General features: G+C 44.1%; 1 protein-coding gene across 2 annotated transcripts in view; it reads left to right on the top strand.

Moving 5' to 3' along the window:
- The first annotated feature begins 730 nt into the window (after window positions 1–730).
- The window catches only part of ADCY7 (adenylate cyclase 7), a 60,856-nt gene continuing 34,533 nt past the window's right edge, over window positions 731–27,053 (top strand). For both annotated transcript variants that reach the window (XR_010794888.1, XM_066637007.1), the window contains exons 1-10: window positions 731–1,139; window positions 4,684–4,893; window positions 6,890–7,045; window positions 14,745–14,894; window positions 15,179–15,324; window positions 15,826–15,937; window positions 17,914–18,041; window positions 18,887–19,045; window positions 22,571–22,703; window positions 25,800–25,985. Coding sequence is in view for 1 of the 2 variants with exons in the window: in XM_066637007.1 (XP_066493104.1) it covers window positions 969–1,139; window positions 4,684–4,893; window positions 6,890–7,045; window positions 14,745–14,894; window positions 15,179–15,324; window positions 15,826–15,937; window positions 17,914–18,041; window positions 18,887–19,045; window positions 22,571–22,703; window positions 25,800–25,985 (1,551 nt within the window). In the remaining variant the exon portion in view is untranslated. The remainder of the gene's footprint in view (window positions 1,140–4,683; window positions 4,894–6,889; window positions 7,046–14,744; window positions 14,895–15,178; window positions 15,325–15,825; window positions 15,938–17,913; window positions 18,042–18,886; window positions 19,046–22,570; window positions 22,704–25,799; window positions 25,986–27,053) is intronic.

The raw sequence follows: 27,053 nt of genomic DNA, 5'->3' as shown, positions 1-27,053 counted from the left end.
CCAAGTGCTACCATCTCACATCATTTGGGCGCTGCCATCTTGGATCTAGTGAAATCTTGCTAGATTTGGGTGCTGCCACCTTGGATCTCGGGAGATCCGCGATGGTGGTGGCCAGCTGAGCTGGGAAGAAGAGGCTTCGGGAGCGTCGTAACCCAGGTACTTTTGGGAGCCACTGCTCTACCTATTTGCTTGGAAGTAAGTCCACTGTGTAAGCGCGCATAGGATTGCAGCCTTAACGATGCACTTGGGTCCCGGGCGATTGTGGGATGCATGAACAGTACTTCGACTTTTATTGCATATTGAAGGAAGGTAACTGCCTAGTAATAGCCCTTTTGGAAACCACATTGTAACAATATTTTGTTGCCATCAGAGGAGCATACAGTGTGGAAGGGATTGTTGTGACTCATGCTTCTGGGAGAAGAGGGGTGGGGTTGTTTTTGTTCTTGTTAAATAATATTTACCTTGGGTCTGAAGAACATACACTTCTTCATAGACAAAAGGCACACCTGCTACACTGAAGTCTTTGAAAAAAAACCTGATGTGTGTGTCTGTCTCTGTCTCTCCAGCTTGTCCTACGAAGCGCTAATCTAAGGGAATTGCTGACAGCTTCTGAAAGACATTCGACTGAATGTGGCAAAATAGAAACAGCCTCCCATCAGCAGCACAAACGGCAATCAAATCTGGGGGGGGGGGGGAAGAAAACATGCGTGGAACTGTTGATGAGTAGCACATGGCTGCGAAGTGGCGGAGGAGGAGGGCGCTTCCCGTACAATTTATGCTGAGATCTGGACTTAATGCGTATAAGAGGAGAGTCGACACAGAGCCTGAGTTTACCGATGTGGCCAAACAAGGCAGACCCGACGGCTACTTGACTGCCAGAAGACAGCACATTGGTCGCTCCCGGGAACAGCGCGGGTCTGTCTCTTGTCTGCTGTGAGGGAGGTCTGCAGAGAGCAACCAGCACTAAGATGCCAGCAAAAGGCAAATATTTTTTTAGTGAAAATGAAGACTGTAAGATAACAGACCCGCTGTATGAGAAGTACCGCTATGCAAGCCAGCAGCATCCTCTCCTTCTCTTCTTGCTCTTCATCGTGGTCCTCTACTGTGCCACGCTGGTTGTGGTCTTTGCCTGCAAGGAAGTGAGTATATATTGCTGCCTTTGCTTCTGTAGCACTGAAGCAAAGTCTGGACACGCTTTGCACGGAAATATATAGTAACCGGTTGCATTAGAGGCTTAAGAAACACCTTTGCTTTACAGCTCTGCTTGTTCTCTTAAAGGAACTTAAATCAAAGTAGGAAGCTAGGGGGTGGGATCTGGTTGATATGCCGGGACAGACATCACTGAGGTGCTGCATATTTTAAAGCAACTTTAGAATCCGATTTTATGGGCACAGTCCTAGCCAGGTCTACTCAGAAGTAAGTCCTATTTGTTCAGTGGGGCTTACTCTCAGGAAAGTGTGGTTAGGATTGCAGCCTAAGGCTTAAATCTAAATGTGACCTAATTTTATGTGGCCCTCCGTGGGAAGGATTTGTTAACAGAAAATTATGTTTCTGTTCCACCCTTCCTTCAGTTACTTTGGGGCAGCGTAAAGAGTTCCTGTCCATGTCCCCTGTTTTATTTGTGCAACCACTCTGTATGATAGGTGAGAATGAGAGGCTGTGACTGAGCCAAAGTCCACTGGGAGGATTCATGGCTGGGTAGGGATTTGAACCTGGGGCCTCCTGGTTCCTCGTCTTGATGCTTTAACTGCTACGTTACGCTATCTCTCTCAACAGCAGAATATTTGTGCAGGGCCTTGATTTGTATAATAACTTTTAGAGTCGCGCTGGCAATGGAGCACAAAATCTTGTGCTTCTTTCTTGGCTGCAGTGCAGAAGGCCAGCCCTCATCTCCTTTGCTCCATCTGTTTGCTTCCTCTACTGGATCAGGAGGACTGTGAAGTCAATGGCTGGCCTTGATGTGGAGTTCTAAAGCAGTGGTTTTCAACCGCTGTGCCGCGAGGCTGCCTCAGCTGTGCCACAGGATCAGAGGAGGGAGGCAGCAGCACGCCCGCCTGCGGGAGAAGCAGCACAAGGAAGGGAGCAGCCAGTGAAGGGGCTGGTCGAGGCTGCTTTGCATCCCAGACAGCAGCTGAGGAGTCCACTTGGAGCTTGCTCCTGCTGCTGTGCACGACTCAGGCTGCAACCTTACCCTCACTTTCCTGGGAGTAAGCCCCATTGGCTATTATGGGGCTTCTGAGTAGACATGTATAGGGTTGGGCAGAAGGCAGTTGTTGCCTGCCTGCCTGCTGATTGGATTACCAGAGAAGACTGGAGGAGCCAGGAGATGGAGCTGCTGAGTGAGGAAGAAGAGGGAGCCAGAGGTGGGCAAGCAGGTAAATCGTGATCGAGCCTGCTGAGACCCCGAACCTAAGGACTGCCTGGCTGAAAAGGGTCCTTGAAAGTCCCTTTTCCTTGCCAGTTTGCCTTCAACTCTCCAAAGTGACCCTCCCTGCACTTTGGGGCTTTTGGAGGAAGGGCGCTGGGCCACAATCCTATCCACACTTTCCTGGGAGTAAGCCCATTGACTACAATGGGGCTTACTTCTGAGCAGGCATGCATAGGATTGGGCTCTGGGGCTGCAATCCCAGCCACATTTTCCTGGGAGTAAGCCTCATTGACTACAGTGGGGCTTACTTCTAAAGCAGGCATGCATAGGATTGTGCTCTGGGGCTGCAATCCCACCCACATTTTCCTGGGAGTAAGCCCATTGACTGTAATGGGGCTTACTTCAGAGTAGACATGCATAGGATTGGAATCTGGGGCTGCAATCCCATCCACACTTTCCTGGGAGTAAGCCCATTGACTACAATGGGGCTTACTTCTGAGCAGGCATGCATAGGATTGGGCTCTGGGGCTGCAATCCCAGCCACATTTTCCTGGGAGTAAGCCTCATTGACTACAGTGGGGCTTACTTCTAAAGCAGGCATGCATAGGATTGTGCTCTGGGGCTGCAATCCCACCCACATTTTCCTGGGAGTAAGCCCATTGACTGTAATGGGGCTTACTTCAGAGTAGACATGCATAGGATTGGGCTTTTGGTTGCACTCTTTTTTCTCAAATACGCAAGCAGGCAATTGGTACTTCTCTCTCCTCTTCTCTACATTTTTCAATGTTTTCAATGACTTCAAAACATTTTTTCCTCCTTTTCAGAAACCACATATACTTCCCTTTCCTAGCTGCTTGTGAACTTTTAATCATGTAATGATTTATTTGTATTAATTTTATTAATTTAAGATTAATTGTAATGTAGTAATTTAATGTAAGTAAAAAAACTTTAGTGTGCCTTGACAATTTTAGTGCCTTGTCAGTGTGCCGTGAACTGAAAAAGGTTGAAAATGGCTGTTCTAAAGGTTGGCAGAGTGTGAGACTCATCTCTCCAAGGCCAGTACAAAGTCTTGCTATACAGAGGGGTTGCACTATCAGACTAGGTATCCTTTGGATGAGAGAACAATGGAGATGCATGGTGTCTTTATCATATTTGCTTTATTTAGAATTTTACCTAGAGTATCCAAACTTTTTAGCACCAGGACCCACTTTTTAAAACAACACTCTGTTGGGTCCCACCTAGCTTTACCAGACTAAAAAAAAAAAGTCTCACCTTACCAGCTGCTCAAACCTTTTTTACTATGATAAGGATGGGACTGCCTTCTGGAGCATTTGTTGAGCTCCATGTTCATTAGATCAGGACCTTTCTGGTGACCTTTGCATTCCCCCTTGCCTGACTTTTGATAGGAGCTGAGGCATGTTTACTAGTAAATGGGTGCATGTGACTCAGTTTCACTTTTCATAGGGCTCTACATTTTCCTTGTCAGCTATCAGCTTGTTTCAGTTTCGCGATCCACCAACAGTCAGGTTGGGTTGGATTCACCAATAATCAGGCTGATCTGCGGTTTGCAGAACTCTGAATAGAGATGCTCCACGGTAGAAAATCTGCTACCCCACATCAGAGAAGAAGGTTTTGCACCTTGGCAGTTGCCTCAGCCAATGCTCAGAATTCTGCTGTTATCTCTATTTGAGCGCTTGCCCCAGGGTAGCAGTTGTGGGGAGAAGCTCTTCCTGTGTTCAGCATCTGTCTGCAGAAAAATATGGGAGGTGAGGCAAGTGCTGCGCATTTGTTGCTCTCTGTGGGATAGGGCTTCTGTCCCACCCACCTTGGCTGGAGGGAGGAAGGATCACCGTCTCTCAGTTCAGTACTATGTTTCAGAGCAGAGATTCCCAGCTGCCATTAACGGCTATTGAGGCAACCCCAGCCTTTTAACCAGCAATCTGCTGGTTTTAATCAGTTTTTAACCAACTTTGGTCGGCAGTCAGTCAACCAAAGAAATGGTGGGCCAGGAACATGTGACTTCAGAGTGTTTTGAGGTCATATTGGCCAGAGATGGCCTCTCTAGCATTAGGAATAAAAAATTCTTTCTTTAAAAAAATGCATTTGGATAGCATCTTTCGGATTCCATGTATTAAAGTGCTAAATACAGCCATGTATATGTTGCCTTAAACACTGCTTGTTTTAACAGGTAAAGGTCCGTGACATTCCGATGGTTTGAAAGTCCGGGTGGTCCTGAGATTGCATTCAGAAGTTATTAAAGAACAAGTGTGCATTCAACTCTGAGCTGGATAATATTTTGCTTTGCCTTTAAACAGGTGCTGCCACTTGAACATCTTGCCTTCATTATCACAGTCAGCGTGGCTCTTGTGATTTTTATAGTGATGTATGTCCTGGCTTACATCGAATTCTTCTTCTGGTGCCGACTGAAGCTCTTTGCAGCTGTGATTTGGGTCTGCTTGCTTGCCATAGGATATGTATCAATTTTTGACAAGGGAAGTACTCCTCAACTTGCGGCATGGGAGCAGGTATTTACTTTCAGTCTAGTTTCCTGTCCTTCCTCGAAGGCAGGGGTTCCCAAACTGGTAGGTCGTGACCCATCAGCCAGGGAAGCACTCGGCCATGGCCCCTTAAGGGGCAGAGGGATGACGTGATCCCCATGATCATGCCACTGCTGGGACAGAAGGGGATTTTTTTTACTCACCTACAGCAGTGCCGGACTCTGGGATGTCTCCACAGGGCTCCCAAAGCTTCAGAATGACTAGAAATAGCAATTGGAACCCACTTTTGGTTTTCGATTGTGAAACTGGAAGTAGTTTTGGATCACTTTTCAATAAGGCTTGGGGAGCCCTGTGGAGGTGCCAGTGGGGTTCCCCGCATCCCCCAGAGGCTGGCACTGACTGTAGATAAGTAAAATGCCCCCTTCTGTCCCTAGCAGTGGCACAATCCTGAGGATTGTGTCGCTGCCATAGTCCCTCGCCTGAAGGAATTTGGGAACTACTGCTCTAATGAGTTTGGGGCCGTGGATGTGGTCTTAGCTGCTGTCCTCCACTCTGTGATGTAGGTTGAGCTTTAAATACAGTGACTGACCAATTGTCACCGAGTTAATTTCATAGCTAAGCAGACTGCTCTAAGCCTGTTTCCCCTATAGCTCTCAATATCTCTATATTTACCTTTCCTGCTTTTATATAAACTAATTTTTGAACACTTGAAACCATTGAGACCATTGGCCTGTCTAGCTCACTGCTGACGTTGACTGAAGGTGGCTCTCCAGGGTTTGAGGTAGGGGTCTAGCAAGATAGAATAATAGAATATTAGAATGGGAAGTAGCCTTGGAGGCCATCTAGTCCAATCCCCTGCTCACTCTAGGCTTCTGCTACAGCATCCCTGACAGGTGGTTGTCCAACCTCTGCTTGAAAACCTGTAGCAAGGCAGAGCCCAATTCTGCTTGAGCAGACTGGTCCAGTGTGGACAGGTTTTACAGTTAAGAACACCTCATGTCTAGCCTAAATCCACTGTACTTGCCTGTCGTTTCAGTCCACTGTTTCTAGTTCTGCCCTCAGGAAGAGAGAGAAATTCCTCTTCTTTGTTGCCTTCTTCCATACTCAGCACTTCAGATACTTGACTACTTCCCCTTGGTCTTCTTCAGGTTTCTTTTAACCGTTCCTTATAGAAAGAATCAGGCGTCAAGGAGCAGTGGCGTCACTAGGGTTTACATCACCTGGTGTGGGAGGCCAGTGCACCACCCCTATGATGAACTTCGTCCCATGCAGTGGACGGGTCAACACCCAGGTGGTGGGTGTGGTGATGCACCATTGCCCTGTCCCACTGGTTTTTTTGCTTTTATAACATTTGATAGAATAGACATATTACAATGTGGTTTGTTTCATTGCATTCTGCATGAAATTATGCATCAAGCAATACATAACATGATGGTATTATTCAAAAGTACCAATATTTTAAATTTTTTTGGCCAGTAGTGGTGTCACCCCCCTCTCGTGCATGTCACCCAGTGCGGTCTGCACCCCCTGCACCCTCCTAGTGATGCCACTGCCAAGGATAAGCTTGGCATCCCTGGATATTCCAGGGATTTGGCTAGAACCTTCTAAATGTAAAACAGGCAATCTGAGCTATGGCCTTTTCCCTCAGTCTATAAAAACAAAAATTTTCCCTAATCAGGGCTCATTGTGCAAAGGGTCATGTATGGTTAATCTCTGCAGGGTGGGAAATTATTCATTTATGACATGAAGTTTAAGCAAGTAATTGTGCTTGGGTTATGAATAACTTGGTGCACCAGCAAGTGTTGAAAATCTGGGTGTGCCTTCAGAGAGAAATGTTTTGTAATGGTGAACGTAGAGAGAAGGAAAAACTGATGGCAATGGGCAATAAGAACATATAGGTGTGGCTGATTTGGCATCCGTGCTCTTGAGACAGGCAACTTTATAAAAAGGTACAAAATAGATCAGTAGTTTATTTTCCTTGGGCCCTCAAAAAAGATCCATCATCTCCTTGCTTTTTTTCCAGGTGCCCTTCTTTCTGTTCATCATCTTCACCACTTATACCATGTTACCTTTGGGAATGAGGGATGCGGTGATCATCAGCAGTGTTTCAGCACTATCCCATGTTGTAATCCTGAGCATCGTCAGAGCGGGTGGTGATAAAATATCACTTCTCAATCCGGTAAAGTTTCTCTATATAATTGTACGGAGAAGATCATTTTGTTGATAAAATTGATTTGAAAACCTTTTGGTTGAATGAAAAAAGTGCCTCCAATTAATTTGACAACACATTGTAAATAGTAATATGTAACATTTATGCAATGCTTTCTGAATGTAAAACATGCTATAAATATATATGTGTATTTATTTAAAAACATTTATATCCTACCTTCCTCTTTGTAGCAAAAGGGTCAAGGCCTTGTCAGTAAATATAATTTTTATAAGAATATTTTAAGGTGAAAGTATTATCTCCATTTTGCAGATGGGGAAGACTGAGGCTGGAAAGGGGCGGATGCTTAATGTTACCTAATGAACTCATAGCAGAGACAAGATTTGAACCAGGGTAGTCCCAGTTCCAACTCAGTCTCCTAGAACAGGGGTCTCCAAACTTTTCAATACGATGGCCACATTGTGTATTTTACACATTTTTGCAGGCTAAAAAAATCCAGTTTTATGAATGAAGGAATAAAATTTTAAATGAATGAATAAGTTTTACTTGGATCTTTTTTGCAATCAGCATGATATGATTCTGAACAAAAGATAAATGTGACAGTTACAAAGAGACAATGATGTGGTTATACTGAGAAATTATATATAATGAAAATGTCAAAAATTAGCAAATGCTCTGACAAAAAAAAAGGTTGCTGAGGGCTAGATAAAATCTTGTGGTGGGCTAGATGTGGCCCCCGGGCTGTAATTGGAAGACCCCTGTCCTGGAAAGTGCCTTATATGGAGTTGCATTTGTGATTGAATCTTCTTTTTGGTTTATTTTTAATAAAATAATTTTATTTGTTCTGAGGATTCCAATCTAAACTTGATTGGAATGGCTACGCTTTAGGGGCAGGAAGTTTTCCCTGTTTCCCGCTCCTGCTTGCGTTTTGTTAAACTAAATGCTCCTTCGTGAAACTGTTGTTAGTCCTGGGGGAGGGGGAGAGTACTAGGATTATTTCCCCTTTGGAGGCTAATGATGGCTTCTGTGCAAAGGATCTTAGATTAGGGAAAATGTAAAACATTCCCCTCCCAAAGCACAACTGGTTCCAAGGAAATTCCGGTTTCCTGCGTAATGTGTAGTTTGGCCAACTTTTTGTGTTACCCACAACATCTTGCAGAGCAGCTCTGAGCATCTATATTCAGTCAAGCAGGTTTTTAAAAAGCTACAGTTATGAAACCTTTTTCTTGAGGTGACTGAAATGTAGGGTGATGCTGTCTAAGGTGACGAGGGAGCATTTAAAATGAAGACAGTGCTCCCCAAAAATGAGTCTGATATCATTGGCATCGCTCCATCCAAAGGCATTCAACTGTGGGAAGAAAGTGAGTTGCCTCACTCAAGGAGACACGATCACCCTACTCAAGATGGCTTTTCTCCTTTACAGGGAGGCTGTTTATCAGGTTTCAAAGGCTGCATGGCTCTACTTTGAGTGCCTGCCAAGCAGTTGTGAAAATCCACTGGCAAAGGGAAATCAGTGCATATTATTCATTGTTATAAAACCAAGGGAATGTATTTTTTCCTTTTTCCAAGTTGTTTAGGAACACACCCACCCCTTTTCACAAACAGCCAAATATTTTTCTCTGGAATTTAGCACAAAATCTAGGGCTCAAAAAGAGTTCTCTGGCTTTTCCCTGCAGCAAACATTTGCTTCTAGTTAAGGAACTTGATACAAATTCAGGTTTGTGCATTCCCTTCCCCACAGCTCAGCTTTTTTTTTTTTTTTAAACGATTAGCTTGTGGCTGCAGAGAATTAATTTTAGTGGGTGCAGTTCAGCAGGTGCCTGCTTAAGTGTTCTGGAGATTGTACCCAAATTGTTAAACTGTGAGCACAAAATACCCCCCCCCCTTTATGCCCTTACTCATATTTCTTTAACTGCTTGGGGAGTGTGTCCAAGATTCTTTCTGGCTCCTGCAAAGAATGCTTCCAGGTTTGCAAAGCCAGTGAATTGGAAACGGCAAGTGCCCATGTTGTGCCACGCAGAAAGCAACAAATGCACTTGTACTTTGTGGAACCTCACAATTGTGCTGGTCCTGTGTGTGTGTGTCCTAAGATCCTAGATCTGTAGATGCATACTTGTATGCATCTCATACATACCTGTATGTATGAGACCAGGGTGGTGTAATGATGACAGTGTTGGTTCTAGTTCTTGCTTAATGACAAGCCTTAACAGGTGACCTTGCAACGGTTGCTAGTCTAGCCTATCTTGTAGGATCATTGTGAGAATAAAAGCAAGGGTCACGTATGCTACCCTGAGCTCTTTAAAGGAAGTAGAATTTGCAATTAAACAGTAAGTACCCTGGAGTGTGGCCCGGTTCAGTGTTAAATTAAGAACATAAGAACAGCGCCACTGGATCAGGCCATAGGCCCATCTAGTCCAGCTTCCTGTATCTCACAGCAGCCCACCAAATGCCCCAGGGAGCACACCAGATAATAAGAGACCTGCATCCTGGTGCCCTCCCTTGCATCTGGCATTCTGACGTAGCCCATTTCTAAAATCAGGAGGTTGCACATACACATCATGGCTTGTAACCCATAATGCATTTTTCCTCCAGAAACTTGTCCAATCCCCTTTTAAAGGCATCCAGGCCAGATGCCGTCACCACATCCTGCAGCAAGGAGTTCTGCAGACCGACCACATGCTGAGTAAAGAAATATTTTCTTTTGTCTGTCCTAACCTTCCCAACACTCAATTTGAGTGGATGTCCCCTGGTTCTGGTGTTTTGTGAGAGTGTAAAGAGCATCTCTCTATCCGCTTTATCATTCCCATGCATAATTTTGTATGTCTCAATCATGTCCCCCCTCAGGCATCTCTTTTCTAGGCTGAAGAGGCCTAAACGCCGTAGCCTTTCCTCATCAGGAAGGTGCCCCAGCCCTGTAATCATCTTAGTCGCTCTCTTTTGCACCTTTTCCATTTCCACTATGTCCTTTTTGAGATGTGGCGACCAGAACTGGACACAATACTCCAGGTGTGGCCTTACCATCGATTTGTACAATGGCATTATAATATTAGCCGTTTTGTTCTCAATACCTTTTCTAAAGATCCCACGCATAGAATTGGCCTTCTTTACTGCCGCCGCACATTGGGTCGACACTTTCATCGACCTGTCCACCACCACCCCAAGATCTCTCTCCTTATTTGTCACAGACAGCTCAGAACCCATTCTGTCTGTAGGCTTACTGGTTTGGCTATGGGAGTGAACAGTGTCTGAATTAAGCCTTCTGTTTTGGGCTGAATTCCAACTTGGGAGAGTGGTGTGATTAAAAAATAAATAAAAATAAACCCAAATACATCATCAACCCACCAAATGCATGTACTCATTTGTTTGCTTAAAAAGTTTTTTCCAGCTCATTGTGTAGTCATCTGGGGATTTAGAGGAGATTCAAGATCAAATACAGTTAAAATGTATTCCTTTCTAGTTGTTAGTAACCACAAATTGACTCAACATTAAGTCTGTAGACATCACCCCTGCAGCGCAAAAAGGGCGGGTGCATGGCACTTAGAATAAGCTAATATATGTGCTTGTAGGTTTTTATTTATTCTAAACTGTAATTGTTTCATAGTATAGCAGACTTCTCTTGACAATACTCTATCTTCCTTACTTGGCTCTCAGAGTTATATCTTTTTTTGCTGAATGTTAACAGTGGACAAGAAGTTGTATGTTTAGGCTCAGTTTTAGATTTCACACTGTTTTCTTGGTAAGGAAACTTAACTATGGTTCAGTGTAATATCTGATTTGAACAAACTACACTTTCCTGTTGGCTGGCAAAACCAGAGTCGGAAACCATGGTTTGAAGTGGGTTAGAGAACGATGGCTTGTGCTAGCTAACTCAGTGATGTGTAAGGGAAGCTTAATGATGGCTTGGCATGATGTATGGATTGATAGAACATAGTTATGGCCATTGTTCTGCCTCAGTCAGGTCACTTAGAAGGCATGGGTGACCTTTATGAAGGAGAGTCTGAGATGAAGGGAAACAAAACCACACTAACAGTTCTAAATCATGATTTGTCTGTATGTTTTGCATACTCTGACCACATCCTGAGTTCTGAATTACATCAGTGAAGACCTCAGTTGGCGTGATCTCTAAATTGAACCCAAGTGACTTTGGAAACACTTGTGTTAACAAGGAATTGGTTCTGTAAATTTGCAAGGCAGAGGATTGTATCATCCGCTGATTGTCAATGGAGAGAGAAAAACTCTTCCCTGTGTTTCATACTTTCTCTACAAAGCAACACCATTGGGGAATGTTGTTCACAAACTGTGTTCATCTATCTTTACAGTTTATTGTTAATTTCAGCCTTCTCCAGATGCACTATAGTCAGCACCATGTTCCAAACCACTGCCTTAAAGGTAGGAACTTCCTCCCTCAATCAGCACAATTCAGACACATTGTGCTACCCATGGACAGGATAGATGCAAAGCAGAAAGCCCCAAAGAGGATGTCTCTTGAAAGGAGTTAAATAGTACAGGGTCTCCTGCACGATCCGTGGAGATTCCATTCCAGGAGACCCATGGATAATGAAAAACCCACTGAGCTCCAGTCACCTCTAGAGGATGTTCTGAGGGCTGGGAAGGCTGTGTATGTCGTCCCTGGCCCTCACAAGACCTTTGAGAAACCTTAGAATGTTACTTTGAGTTTTACAGAAAAGCCTGACCCTCTGAAAGCCTTTTAGGGCCTTAAAACATCACTTCTGGTTTTTCTGTAAAACCACAAGTGACCTTCTTAGGCCCTCTGAAGGCTGGAGAGGCCGTGGCCCTCAGAACAGCCTCCCTGGCCCTCAGAACATCTTCCTGAGGTGACCAGAGTGCAGTTCTGGTCCTCTCTGGAGGTTCCATGTGGGTCCAACCTGCTGGTTTGGGAACCTGCAGATAATGAAATCTGTGGGTCCCAAATTCACGGATACAGTGAGCCCATTGTATACTTCAAGGAAAGCCTCAATTTCCCCCCACTTTCTTTTGAAACTTTTGATCTGTAAGAAAGTATCTTCTCGTCTCCATGATGTTTTTCAGGTATGGATTGCAAGCAAAAAATCCCACCTGAATCAAACTATCAAGATTTTAGGGTACGTTCCTTGCCCTTAGCTATCTTAGCAGTCTACCCTTAGCTATACCTGGGTCACCTGAAGCTGTTACATTCAAAACACTGCAGCTCTCAGTACTGTGAGTTTTGTAGCCTGGATATTCCAAGTGAAATCTGTCTAATTAGCAGCCCACCCACAATCCTCTGTGTCTTTTCCGGTCTGCTTCTCTTCTGGGTTGCAAAGGGGCACGTTTTGCAGAAAGATGGAACCTTCCTGTTTTCTGATTCTAATGCTCCCCATAGACATGTGTATGGAAAGAAATTGAACCTGCTAAAGTTATTTAAAGATGCAATTTCTGTTTTTGGTCTTTGAGATAATGTACATATTGGATCTTTATTGGAACAAATGCACTTGATGAGTTAATTTCCTTAGGCTGGCTTGTTGCTTCAGTTTGCTAATATTGCTTATTAAATCATGCCCTTTTTCCAAGCGACATTTTCACCCTCAAACACTTCACTAAAGTAAATACTTGCTTATACATTCATTAATTTTTCCCTCAATTACCTTTCAACAGAGCAAACACATCCTCCTGCGCAGTTTTTTAAAATGACTGTTGCACTTGTATTGAAGTTTCAGAGCAAGCACGCCCTTTGTTAGAAAGAACTTGTTAAAAAGATAAATAAACTTTGCATGGACTGCCAGACAAATGGAGAGTTCTTAGTTTCAGGTTCAAATAGGATGAAAAATTGTAGTGCTGCAGACATTGGAAAAAAATGAACATCTCATGCTGAGCAGGCTGTTCTGATTGTACTGTTTGTGTTGGATCAATACAGAAGACCTCCCCACAAAGCGATGTTATGACATGAATGTGTTGCATCGTAAGTGTAGAACGTGGTGGCCCGTGTGATCCTAGGGGCTAGATGACTTGACTCTGTGTTGATGATGCTGGTTTGTTTTCAGGCACAATTCATGGTGTACTTGATGACCTTTAAAGGCTTTCACTGTGTGAGATTACATAAGGACATAAGAAAAGCCCCTCTGGATCAGGCCAAAATCCCATCTAGTCCAACTTCCTGTATCTCACAGTGGCCCACCAGATGCCTCATCTTATTCCCACATGCCTTTTCACTGTTATGATTGCTGATTCTTGCTTGCTTGCTGTTTTATTGTATTGATTTATTGTACAGATGTTCCCCAGCGTTCGTGGGGGATATGTTTCTCCCCCCCACCCCCGCAGGTATTGGAAACAGCAGATAATGGGAAACTTTATCTCTGTTGTTCCCTGCACCCACTACCTTGGTTTATCTTCATTACAATTGTGTGAAGCAATGATGTATCTTGCTTTAACTTAACACTATAAAGCAGAAAACTTACAGCAAGACAACGAAGCAGGCAGCCTGCAGGCTAGAATGGAGACTAAGAACCATTGTTAAGTTCCTGCTTCTTGTTAAGATTGCTCTTAGTCTCTGGGCTGCAGGCTGCCTGCCTCCTTGTTTTGCTATAAGTTTTCTGCTTTATAGCTTTAGGTTAAAGAAAGACACATTATTGCTTCACAGAACTGTAATGAAAATAAACCAAGGTAATGGGCTCAAGGAGCCACAGATAACTAGATCCACAGATACCGGATGTACAAATAATGGGGGTTGCCTGTATTTTATGGATATTGTATTTTACAGTATTGTTGGCCACCTCAGGTTTTTTATTGTAAATATTTATGTTGCATAATAGAAATATTTATATCACCTATTGTTCTTATGTTTGAGTATGTTTGTTTGGGGTGCTGGCACTGATGAGTGTAACTTTCTTCATTGCTTGCTTTCTGCGTGCAAAATGCCTTCCTTACTAGGACTTGACTCTGACAAATAACAAAGGCCTACAAAATTGAGGATCAGAAAAGTTTCTCCCAAAATTTATGGTGGTTTGATATGAATTTGGGGTTCCAATTCCAAAAATGGCATCCGTTTTACCCTTTCCTAGTTTTGGAGATATAGTATAGCCTCATTAGTGAATGATTCAAGCAGCTTCCTCGTGAGGAAGCTTCTTGAACCATTCAGTAAAGAGGCTAAGCCATGTCTCCAAAACTAGACGTGATAGGGCAAAATGGATGCCATTTTTGGAATCGGTACCCCAGACATACCCAGGAATTGCTGTAACGTTTAAGGAAGCAAAATGTGTGTTGGCCTGTGTAATTTTGTCATTGTAAGAAGTCTCTGCCCGGAGTCATTTTGCTAGGGCTTTGTATTTCTCAGGGCATCTTGCTTCTTGCAAGATCATTTAAAAGATCACATGCACTTCCTTTATGAACTGGCTCTGTCTGTGGCTGTATTCCGAGGTAACAACAAATCATGGTTTCCCTTTAAGAGCCAGGCAGCCTCGTTCTCATAGTCTGCATGTAGGGGAGGAGTTTTCTATCCTGGCTTGTGGCAAACCAGAGGGCACCCTGCAGCTAAATGTGGCCCAAGGCGGTTTCTGATCCCTTGTGGAGGAAGTGGCAGAGGGAAGTTTGCATGTTTGAGGCTGCTCCTCGAAAATGAAACCTGGGCCAGTGTGTGTCTCGGATGCTGGGGAAGTGAAAACAGTTTGCTCTGTCACACAAGATGAGGAGATCACAATGTTTGTGATATTTGGGCCATTTCCTTTGTGATCCTCAGGTGATTGCCAATGCTTTGATCTTCCTTTGCGGTAACTTGATGGGCGCATTTCACAAGCATCAAATGCAGGATGCGTCGTGGGATTTGTACCGATACACTTTAAAATGCATCCAGGTCCAAATGAAGTTGAAGATTGAAAAGAGGCAACAGGTGAGTGAACCCGTTCAGGGATTCTTTTAAAACAAGTGCAGGTGGGCACGCTTCTGAGTTGCTGGGACAGGCCACTGGGCCGTATAATTCAGTATTGTTTACATTGCCTTGGACAGTGTTCTTGGCTGAGCATTGGAGCATCATTTCCGCAGCTTCGGAGTTCACTCTTTCCAATGCTGATCCTTCCCTTCCCACACATATTGACACATGTGTTTTTGTGACATTGGTGAGCGTGCGTTTTGCGTTTTGGCATTTCTCAAAAAAACCTTCCCCTTTCTTCTTAGGAAAGCTTGCTTTTGTCGATACTGCCAGCCCATATCTCCATGGAAATGAAACTAGCCATTATTGAACGCCTAAAAGAACCCAGTGATGGGAAAAAGCACGACAACAACTTCCACAGCCTGTATATGAGACGGCATCGGAATGTTAGGTGAGTAGCATTAACCCTTCATGGCTCCTGTAAAATGGTGACAGCACCCTAGAGATACCATCCAGTTTTTACTGGTTCTAATAGCCCTTCCTGCTGTACTCATCCTGATGCTCTGCCATTTGTGTTTTCCAAACAAAGTGGCAGCCATGTGCTAAGTTGGCAGCGACCTATTTCAGATGCAACATCTCCCTCTCACACCACTTCTCCTCTTCCAGGTTAACCACAATCTGCATTGCATCTGTACTGTAATTTGATTAGCATTGCATCTGCACTTGGGTTAATACCAAACCAAGGTTAGCAAATTGCCTTCTAACCAGAGTTTCAAGCACTGATTGAAAACCTGAAACCCCACAGATACTGGAAGATGCCTGTACTGTCATAAACAGTGGTGTCCTTTCAGTGAAGGGAAGAAGGAAAGTAAGGGAATTCTCAACAAAGTCCCAGACCTCTGTAGTAGGAAATGAAGATGAATGTCTGATTGCATATTTTGTTCCTGTTCAGTATCCTGTATGCAGATATTGTAGGCTTTACTCGCTTGGCAAGTGACTGCTCTCCCAAAGAGCTGGTGGTGATGCTGAATGAACTTTTTGGCAAATTTGATCAAATTGCAAAGGTGAGTAATGTGTTTGTCATATTTATCAAGGAGAAACTTGTGCTCATTACATAAAAATCTTAATTTTAGAGACGATTTGAGTTTATGGCCCGTTCAAGCACTGATAAACTGAGCCCAGTTAGCCAGAGTGAAGACACTCTGGGCTGGTTTGAACATTCATAGCCAAACCTGATTTGACTGTTAGCTCTGAGCCTTGTGTTCTTATATGCAGATTCTGACCTGGATTTCCTAGTTTGGGCAAAGCGTTTTGCTTTTGGATCAGAATTGATAAATTATGGTTTGCCCTTCAGATCTGAGTTGGAAACCCATTTCCATCTTTGGTTTTCAGTTTTGGCTTGAATGGCAAGCACCATCAGTGAGCTTTAAATTTTGGATATGGTGACAAACAAGAGTTTTCACAAATCAGGGAAGAAAGTAGAGTGATTGAGGGAAGGAGGAAACCTGTGCACCCAACAGCCTAGTTATGGCTTGGCTATCCAAGCCAAGCATAGATTGTTCCTTACTTTGCTTTGTATTTGTAAAATTTAAAAAGTTACATGCCATCACATTAAAAAAAAAATCCTCTAATTTGTAAAATATATGAAACCAATTATATAGCAGGGATTCCCAAATTGTGTGTTGCCTTAGGGTGTCATAGAACACTCACAGGGGCGTAGGGGGATATCCCTGCTGGCCCCTCCTACCTGTTCCTGTGGGTACCACCGTCTTGGATCTCATGAAATTTGGGCTCCCCCATCTTGGATCTTGTGAGATTTCATGAGAAATCTTCATGAGATGGTGGTGCTTGGCTGAGGAAACTGGGGGGGGGGGTGTCGTGACCCTGGTAAGTTTGGGAGCCACTGTATATAGGTTAGCAACAGAAATTCTTTCACGGAGGGCTGGCCCAGCTTTGAGACCAAGAAAAACTTGTCTCAGGTGGTTGATTGATGGGGGTTGCCCTCCCTGTGTGAAAAGGAAGATAGGAACAGCGCTTCCTCTAAGTTGTGTTCTCCTCTTCCTCTTTTAATGTAGGGAGGAGAGGGAGTGATGGCAAATGATTCAACAGCGAGTAAGGGGGGAGTACACTGCCTCAGGTCCCAGGAGGTCTAGGCCAGCCTCCCTCACAATGCATTGTTCAAGTACTAAAGAAGCTTCCACATCTTTCCAAAGAGGAAGGATCTGAAAATGTTCATTGTATTTAGTATGTGGGCTTTCCATACTTTGTATATGAGCATGCCTGCCTTTATTTATAGAAGGTTCTATTTCCGACCACTTCCAATTGCAAAATTATGAATGCTAATGATGAGGGAATTATGGGCTAAAAGTACTTTGTCATTGAACTATATCTCATTAAGGCAAAGAAGCTAAGGGAAGGTAACTTAATTAAGTCTTGATGGACGCGGTAGAATTGAATCACTCAATGTACTGAAACAACTTAGGCTAAAATAGCATAACTGCATATAATTGCTTAAAGTTCAGTCTCCCTTTCTGATTTCTTCCTGTTTCTCATGTAATGCTTGTGCATTACTTGTTAAAACTTTGTGTTCATTGGAGGAGGCGGAAATGATCGTCTTGCAGTGTTTTGTTTTTTTAAAGTTGTACTGCAGCTCAGAAATTACCCAGTGCTTTCCCTATTGATTGTCAACATCGACCTACCTTCAAGATTTAACTCTCTTCCAGGTGCCCATTACAGGAGAAATTGGTGAAAGCCAACAATTGTCTTTCAGGCATGCTTGTCAATCATTTTTCTTTTTTGGAAGCTTATGAGAGATTCTTCAAGGAGCCATGAAGATCCTTGGAATGTGAGATGGAAAACTCACATTCAAAACTAGTGTCGTCTGGTCTAGTCAAAACTAGACTTCTTGTCTAGTCAGGACAGTGACTAATCTGTTTGCTCCACACAGTGAAACATGTGATTTGTGTAGCTTAAAGATAGATTATTGTTAATTTGTATTTACAGTCTTTCTGATGACTCCCATGCTGCTTTTGTTTTGCAGGAAAATGAATGCATGAGGATAAAAATCTTGGGAGACTGTTATTATTGTGTCTCGGGCTTACCTGTTTCCTTGCCAGTACATGCCAAGAACTGTGTGAAAATGGGGCTGGACATGTGTGAAGCTATAAAGTATGTGTTTTAAAATGCTACTTTAGAATTTCTTCTACATGGTAAACTAGCATAATAGAAGGCTAGGCAAGTAACCCAGTGGTTCCCAAGCTACGATGCCTGAGGGTGCTGTGGTGAATTTGCGGGGGGATGGGATGGCCCCAGCAACCTAACTAGCTCTTCTGGATGCCACCTTCTGGAATAGTGTGTGATCTCACGTGATTCAAGATGGTGACGCCTAGGAGAGCTGGGAAGTGGCAGCACCGTGACAGCGTGCCATGACTATAGGGCACTGTGACTATGGTAAGTATGGGAACTGCTGGTGTAACCCTTTAAACATAGGATGCTGAGTCAGGCCAAATAGCTCAGGATTGTCAAAAGAGATTGGTAGCATCAAGGCTGGTAGCATCACCCAGGTTTCAACAGGACTCTTTTTCTTCCTTACGTGGAGACTGAACCTGGGAACCTCTGCATCTAAAGCACACGTCCTACCACTGAGCTACCCTTTGCCATGACATCTAATTCCTGTACTTATTTGTAGAGTGGAGCATCCAATTCTCTGGGCCATCACCTTCTGTCTGATCCTGTATAACTCAAATGCAGGTTAAGCACCTTGTTGAGACCTAGAGCATAGTAACTGGCCCAGGCTTGCCCAGTAAGCTTGAACCCAGGTTTCAACTTCAGACTTCTCACCAGTATCCAACTCTTTCACTCTTGTTTTGCCGTTCACTGTCGTGCGATTAGAACTGCACTTGTATTTTCATTCATTTTGCAGTAAGTAGAAAAAAGTAAACACTAGAATGACTTGCAGGCATAAAGATGAAAAACTGGATGCCTTCTTATCATCTCCTGATTTTGTTTCATAGACAAGTGAGAGAAGCCACAGGAGTGGACATCAACATGAGGGTTGGCATTCATTCCGGGAATGTACACAGCGGGGTGATTGGGCTTCGGAAATGGCAGTACGATGTTTGGTCTCACGATGCGTCCTTAGCTAACCGTATGGAATCTGCAGGAGTTCCTGGGTAAGCTCTCTTTCTCTCTCTTCTTGTCATGATTTTCATGAGGTTGTCATATGAAATAAACCAGAATCGCACTGTTTTGATTATGGATAATGGAAATGTGGAAGCATCCAAACTATTGGATAATGGAAACTGTATCATGGTACTAAATGTCGTTGTCATGGGCCCAGTTCAGATGGTCAAGGTAAACTATGGTTTGGCTGTTGAACTCGTGCCTCATATGTGTCATGGTCTCCTTCCTTCCCTCCCATGTTCAGATTATCTTCCTTACTTTCTTGTTCACTATACTTTGCAACAACATTTAAATTGGGCGAAGCCCAAGTATTGCAAACCTCAGTTTGTCTCCAAGAAATCTCTCCAGAAATATGCTGTAGAAACTTAACTCTTGTTTATGTATAACAATCAGCTCCAGGTAAAACTGGTTTCGTTAAAAGACATTTCGCTTAAAATTGCAGTTTGCAAGAACCTATTGACAACTTTAAGTGGGGACTTGCTATATATATGCAGCTCAGTTGTTGACTTTGGCAAAGCTTGTTGGTAAGCGTGGCAAAGATATTGCAGTGACCTTAAACTATATAGAGGCAGCCAGGTGGTGTATTCTCAGTCACTTTTATGGCCTCAACTGGATAGATTATTCCTTGTCTGTACCTGAGCTTATCGGTTTCCCCGAAGGTGCCGGAAGCGCTGTGTTCTGTGTAAGTCCTGCCACAGCTTGGTCACCTGCTTGGTTTGTGGTGTTGGAGGAACTGAGCATTTGTTATCGTGTGTCACTCTGAGCTTTTTACAGATGTTCTAATTCACAGGGAACCAAGTGGATAAAATGATGCTTTTTATTGGGGAGGGGATTCTGACAGCAGTATAGGCAAACATTGAGTAATGTGTATCATAACTACATACACTAAGGGATTCTTTTCTTGCCTTAGGTATCTGTGGCTATTAGACTGAAATGTGCAGACTTCAGGCTTGTGGGATCTCCTTTTACAGTGTCAGGTGCAAAATAGTGACACAGGGGCAGAATTAAGGTACACCTGAGGATGTGCTGGGCCTAGGCATTTGTTTTCAGTACCAGATTTAGCTCACAGTCCTATCACACTGAACCCATTCCTTGTTTTCCCCCAGCCTTCCTTTATATCAACAGTCTAATTCAGGGGTTCCCAAACTGTGTGTCACAATACCTAATAATCAGCAGTAAGTCCCATTTAGTTCAGTGGTACTTACTCCCAGGTAAGCAAGCATAGGATTGCAGCCTGTTGGTCATAGACCTTTTTGAGAATCTGATGAAAGCTGAGACCCCCCCCTTCCCAGAAAAATGCACATGAATACCCACACAACCCATGGACCCCATATTAAGAGTTTCTAGTTTAAAAGAAGGAAGGAGTGTGTGTGTGTGTGTGTGTGTGTGTGTGTGTGTGTGTTTTCCTAAGCACAGTGTATTATGATTTCATTTATTTCCAAACACAGCCTGAGAAGCTCAGTGATACTATCCAGCCAAGAAACTCTTGGCTGGTTGTGTACTGTGTAATAGGTACATATGTTGCTCTTGAGAACTTCCAGCTTGTGTTTAAGTGGCATTCAGCAAGTAGTTCTAAGCGGGTAGAGTGTTTTCTGAATAAACGTGAGCTAATGTTGATGGACCTCTTGGCACATTTGTCAGTTGTCCTTGAAAACAGCATGAGCACTTAAGCGCAGCCCTCAGGTTCATTATATGCTTCCATGTGATGGTGTAGTCTGGGGATGGAGCTCTTTGATATAGCATGTGTGTTTCATGCAGAAGAATCCAGGTTCAGTCCTTGAAATTTCCAGGTTGGGCTGGGAAAGATCCAGCTCTGAAAACCTGGAGAGCAACTACAAGTCAGAGTTGGTGCCATAATGGAGCTGTTATGGTGAAGTGGCTAAGAAACTGAAGGAGCTGCAAATGGGACTCCCCAGTTCATAAGAGCCCTGCTGGGTCAGGCCAAAGGCTCATCTAGCTTACTGTAGCTCACAATGACCCACCAGGTTGCCTCAGGGAGCACACAGGACACCTGCATCCTTTTGTCACCTTGCATCTGGCATTCTGAGGTAGCCTACTTTTAGAACTAGGAGGTATGCTTATTATGGCTTATTATACCTGTGATGGAATTTTCCTCCATAAATCTGTCCAATTGTCCTTTAAAGGCATCTAGGCCAGGTGTGATCACCACATCCTGTGGCAAGGAGTTCCACAAATTAATTCTACTTGTGTGTGCGCAACCTCCTGATTTTAGAAATGGGCGATGTCAGAAGGCCAGATGCAAGGGAGGGCACCAGGATGAGGTCTCTTGTTATCTGGTGTGCTCCCTGGGGCATTAGGTGGGCCGCTGTGAGATACAGGAAGCTGGACTAGATGGGCCTATGGCCTGATCCAGTGGGGCTGTTCTTATGTTCTTAAGTTTAAAAAAAATTTCTTTTGTTTGCTCTAAAATATCAGAACAGGTATCACCTCTGTTCAGGTATCACCTCTGCCATGAATTCACTCAGTGGGCCTAGGCAAGCCACTTCCTCTCAGTCTTTCCATCTGCAGTACAAGCTTAATAATAATACTCCCCTTGCATGATTGTTGGTTAGGATAACCTCAAGATAATACATGTGAAGAACTTGGCACACTTGGAAAATTGTTGCATAAAACTGAAGAACTTTTGAGTTGATAATGAGCTGTGTTTGATGGTAGAAGGAAGTTTTCTATTTTGCAGCCTTTACTCAATTTTCCTCGCTTTCACCTATAACCATAATATTTAATTGTGCAAGCTCCCCCGGGGGCTGGGGGATAAGAATAGGCCCTCAGTTTGGCTGTACTTGTCGTAAGAGGCGACTAAACAGCCACCGGGTAGATGGGACTCGTTAGCCTGGGAAGGCAGCTCATCTGAGAGAAGGAAAACTCTGATCCCAAAACTCCACTGCCTTGTGGCTACATCCAGTTATGGAAAAGGCTTCAGGAGTCAACCTTGAGGCAAAATCAGGAGCCGGAGTCCCTGAGGCAGTTCGTGGCTGAACACAGTCACGTTCTGGCAACTCCTGCGACGCCTCTGGAACCAACCGTATTGGCTTCTGCCTTTCCATTGGAACATTTCAGCAATGTGGAGAGGGGGGGATTTGCTGCATGGGTAACAGCCTATCCTCCATACCTACTTTGCCCAGGCTTTGCGCACTGGAGAGGACACTCTGTTTCAGAACCACCATTCAGAGCGCGATACTAAAGTCTTCCGAGACTGAAGGATACCAACATGGATGGATAATTGTGCAAGTAATATAGTTGGATATTAAAAAAAAAAAAATAGACACTGTACACAGTCACAAAGGAATGCCGTGAACAAATGTACTTTGATAGACTGCAAATAAGCAAAGCTATTCAGCTGCCAGGATCCTAGAGTTGGCTGCCAAGGCAGAGTCTTCAGAGAAGAACAGGCATGTCAACAAGAACCATTGATATGGAAATGAATCGCTTACAGTGACCTTTCTGGAAGTGTTTAAGTCTTTTGTGTTCCTGCCTTTTTTCTCCCCTCTCTCCAGCCGTGTACACATCACTGAAGCGACTCTCAATCACCTAGGCAAAGCCTACGAAGTGGAAGACGGGAATGGCCACCTTCGAGACCCCTACCTCGAAGCCATGAATATTAAGACCTACTTGGTGATTGACCCAAGGGTAGGTGTGCTTTCCATAAGACATGCTCAGGTGTGCTCACAGGCAAACCTACACAACCTCCCTCTGTCTCTGCACAGTTTGAAAGCGGAGTGTTGCCAGGAGACCCCTTCCATGATTTATGTGCTGTGAGGTCACATTCGAACTTCTCAGCAACAAAATGTTTGCAAACAGTGTCGTATCTGTCAGGGAAGTGGAATAAAATACCTTGGCCTTGATGAACATCACACAGGAACTGGGTACATAGCTATGTGCTGTCTTAAGGAAATGGAGTCAGAAATGGGGGTGAAGGGGGCTTGAAAATTAATCTCGTGACATAAGAACAACCCTGCTGGATCAGGCCACAGGCCCATCTAGTCCAGCTTCCTGTATCTTACAGTGGCCCACGAGATGGGAGTGCACAAGACAAGATTGCCTCCTGTTGCACAGTCCCTTGCATCTGAGGCAGCCTGCTTCAAAAATCAGGAGGTTGCATTTACTCATCATGGCTTGTAACCCGTGATGGACTTACAATCATAGGAGTGGAACCCAGAAAGTTAACCTATTCTTGCCCACCCCAGAGATGTATACATTTGATCCCTGTTGTGTATATGTAATGGTGGGCAGAAATGGTTTAAAAAAAAACAAAAAAAAGCTAGGAGCTGGGAAACCTGAACACAGTAAGTTTGAAGAGAAAAAATGAGGAAGCAATGATCTACAAAAGCAAGAAGGATAGGCAGAGGATGGATTGGGGGGAGGCAGAGGAGACAGGCAAGGACTGGCATGTGTTGCCCTCAAGTGGCTCTTGGGACTCTGACAGAGCCCACACCTGACGTAACCTCCTGTGTCCAAGGGGTGGTTGGACCTACCTGCTTTCCCTTCCTTTCCAAAATACCTCTGATGTTGTGGCAGTCCAGGGCATAGTGTGTGTGTGTGTGTGGGGGGGGGGGGGGAACTGCAGCCACAGTGAACAAAGAAGACTCCCCTGTGATTGAGCCCATTTAAATCCCCCCTTGAACCCTGGGGTGTGCCACACATGATGGAGGGAGTCCACCAGGAAGCACCCTGCCAAGGTTCCCTCAAACTTGGAACCAGCCCTGACCAGGGGGGCTAAAGTTGAGCAAAGGAGGAGAGATGGAGAAAGTGGGGGGGGGGGGAGTGTGTGGAGGGGAAACATTCCATAAAACCAAAAGAGGAAAAGAATCTCATGCTGTTGGGAGGAAGGAAGTTTTGGACGGAGGAGGCAGACGATCTGGAGCAGGGAAACCAAAGAGTTGATGGGGAGTGAAGCTAAACTTCATGTTGATCAGCAGTTATCTAATGCATGTACATGTATATAGTCATTTGACAAAGCTGAGGAAACAGGAGTGTGGGTGTGGGGGGGATTTCTGATTGTACCCTAAGTAAGATTATTTCAAGTTCTGCTATCTGAAAATCTTTCTCTGTGCATGTGTGTGAGACCAAAATAAGGTAAGCAAGCTTGCATGTTTTATTTGGTTCCATCATGTATCCTTTTAAAAATTCCTTTTGTATAATTGCCATCTTAATCTTTTCTTTGCTCCGTGTTTTAATCATAGACTAGTGCAAGGGGAGAAAATTGGGACACTGAAAGCAGTAAGCATGGGGGAAAGATAGGGGCACGGTCTGGGAATGGAGGAGAGGGCAGCCCTGAAGCTGCAACTACATAATGAGGCTAAAAGGCATTAGGTATTCAGTTGCCAGGGACCCCAGATCCACGAAACAATGGGCTTTTAGAGTTTGGTCTCCAAGGAGCACTTCAGCAAGTATCCAGAAAAGACTGTTCTTTAACTGTGTGTAATTAAAAGAATAGGCTCGATGCCTCCCACGTTCTGTCTAAGTGCAGTTATACTGGCATTCTGGGGAGAAACGATTCGCAAAAGAAAAAGACATTCCACGGTGATCCAGTTTGCTCTGCTCAGCCCCCTAATTGAAGCACGTTGCTTGTAACCCACAACTGTTCTAGAGACCAGACTGAGACCTTTAGGCTGCCTTAATGCCTCTCCTGCGTTATGCTTTCCTACTATCAGGTTGGTTCTGCAAACCAGTTTGCAGAATATATCGGTGCCCCTTCTATATCTATGAGGAATACTTTCCAGGGCCCCCTTCAGATACGGAAACAGCGGATCCCATGCCTCCCCTGCACCCATTAACTTTGTTTTTGTTCTTACCAGTACAGTCAAGAATGAATGTCTCTTGTTTTTACAGGTTGCTATTGGCATGAAGCTTGTGGATGACAAGCAGGCAGGCAGCCTGCATTCTAGAGGGGGTGACTCAGCAAATGTTAACAGGAAGCCTGTTAATATTCTGCTTGTGTGCCCCCCGCATGCAGGCTGCCTGCCTGCTTGTCATCTATAAATTTGTGCTTATATTGCAGAGGACCACCAATAACTAGATCCATGGATACCGAGGGATAACTAGTTTACAATGGGAAATGGGGTTAGTAGCTTGTTGGCAGAGCAGATGTTTTGCATGTGGAAAATCCCAAGTGCAATAAGCACTTCTGCATTGAAAAGGTCTCTTGAGATTAGATCTCATTAATACTGGGTTAGGTGGACCGATGACCTTACATGGTATGAGGCAGCTTCATCTGTTTAAAAGTAAGATGGTGCATGGCTGAATTTAAGTCTACAACAGATGGAACTGTACATTCGTGTATTTAAGCAGCAGCAGTAGCAGCACCACAAAACCTGATCAAAACGGCAGCCTCCTGTTGTCACAATAGAGAACAGCACTGAAGCACAGAGCAAGCAAAGTCACATAACTGACGAGAGCAGAATTTTCTGTAGCAACCAGGAACATGTGCACCTGCTGACAGATTGCGAACACTGTATACTGTGAGGTTGGCTGGTTGGTGGTTCTGGTGATTGTGTGTGCTTATAATTTAGTTACATTGTAGGTTTAATTTTTTAATTTAATCTCAACCTGGTTGAGAGATGCCTTAAATGTCTCCAGTAAATGGTGGTACAAAATAAATACCAACATAAAAAATAGTGACGCCAAACTGTTACCCAATAGAATACTTGCAAGTGTTCATAGGGTGCGTTCCATTGAGTTCTCTAAAATGTGTGTGTGCTTTCTCTTTCTTTTCCCTGGTCTTAGTCCAAGCAGCGGGCCCCCAACCATCACCCACCCCCAACCAGAGCACCAGATGGGCTGAAGATGAGGGCCTCAGTCCGGATGTCACGATACTTGGAGTCTTGGGGAGCAGCTCGACCTTTTGCTCACCTGAACCATAGAGAGAGTGTGAGCAGCGAGGCCTCTGCTCCAAACAGGAGACATAGGAAGGTGATGCTCTTTTTTAGAATATAAGTGTTTTCTCATGCCTTCAGAAATATAGCCTTCACATATAGGCTGATGGGTTCTGAGCTGTCTATGACAGATCAGGAGAGAGGTCTTGGGGTGGTGGTGGACAGGTCGATGAAAGTGTCGACCCAATGTGTGGCGTCAGTAAAGAAGGCCAATTCTATGCTTGGGATCTTTAGAAAAGGTATTGAGAACAAAACGGCTAATATTATAATGCCATTGTACAAATCGATGGTAAGGCCACACCTGGAGTATTGTGTCCAGTTCTGGTCGCCACATCTCAAAAAGGACATAGTAGAAATGGAAAAGGTGCAAAAGAGAGCGACTAAGATGATTACTGGGCTGGGGCACCTTCCTTATGAGGAAAGGCTATGGTGTTTGGGCCTCTTCAGCCTAGAAAAGAGGCTCCTGAGGGGGGACATGATTGAGACATACAAAATTATGTAGGGGAAGGATAAAGTGGATAGAGAGTTGCTCTTTACACTCTCACAGAACACCAGAACCAGGGGACATCCACTAAAATTGAATGTTGGGAGAGTTAAAACAAACAAAAGAAAATATTTGTTTACTCAGCTTGTGTGTCTCTTTGTCCCCTGTAGCCATTTTCTTGGTTTATGTTGTTTACAGTCCTACAAAAGAGTTATGTACATGTTTTAACCAGATACTATAAGCTGAAAGCTTATAGCGAGACAAGCGGACAGCCTGTATCTAGAGGGAATGACTCAGCAAACTTGCTTCCTAATTCTTGTTCCTCGTTAACGTCCACTAAGTCGTCCCCTCTGGTTGCAGGCTACCCCCCCCCGCTTGTCTTGCTACAAGTTTTCTGCTTATAGCACCTGGTTAAAGCAAGTACGTAATTGCTTTGTGTGACTGTAACCAACATAAATGAAGGTAATGGCTGTGGGGTGTGTGTGCAGGGGATCCACAGATAACTGGATCCATGGCTATTAGAGGACACAGATATGGGGGGATGACTGTAAGCAGTTTACGGGAGTACAAATTCAGTCTCTTTACAAATGCACATGATATGGGGTCCCTCCCCTCATCCTG

This window comes from Tiliqua scincoides, chromosome 9, assembly GCF_035046505.1.
Source record: "Tiliqua scincoides isolate rTilSci1 chromosome 9, rTilSci1.hap2, whole genome shotgun sequence".
In the NCBI taxonomy this organism is placed as follows: domain Eukaryota; kingdom Metazoa; phylum Chordata; class Lepidosauria; order Squamata; family Scincidae; genus Tiliqua; species Tiliqua scincoides.
This window is presented reverse-complemented; position numbering and strand designations above follow the sequence as displayed.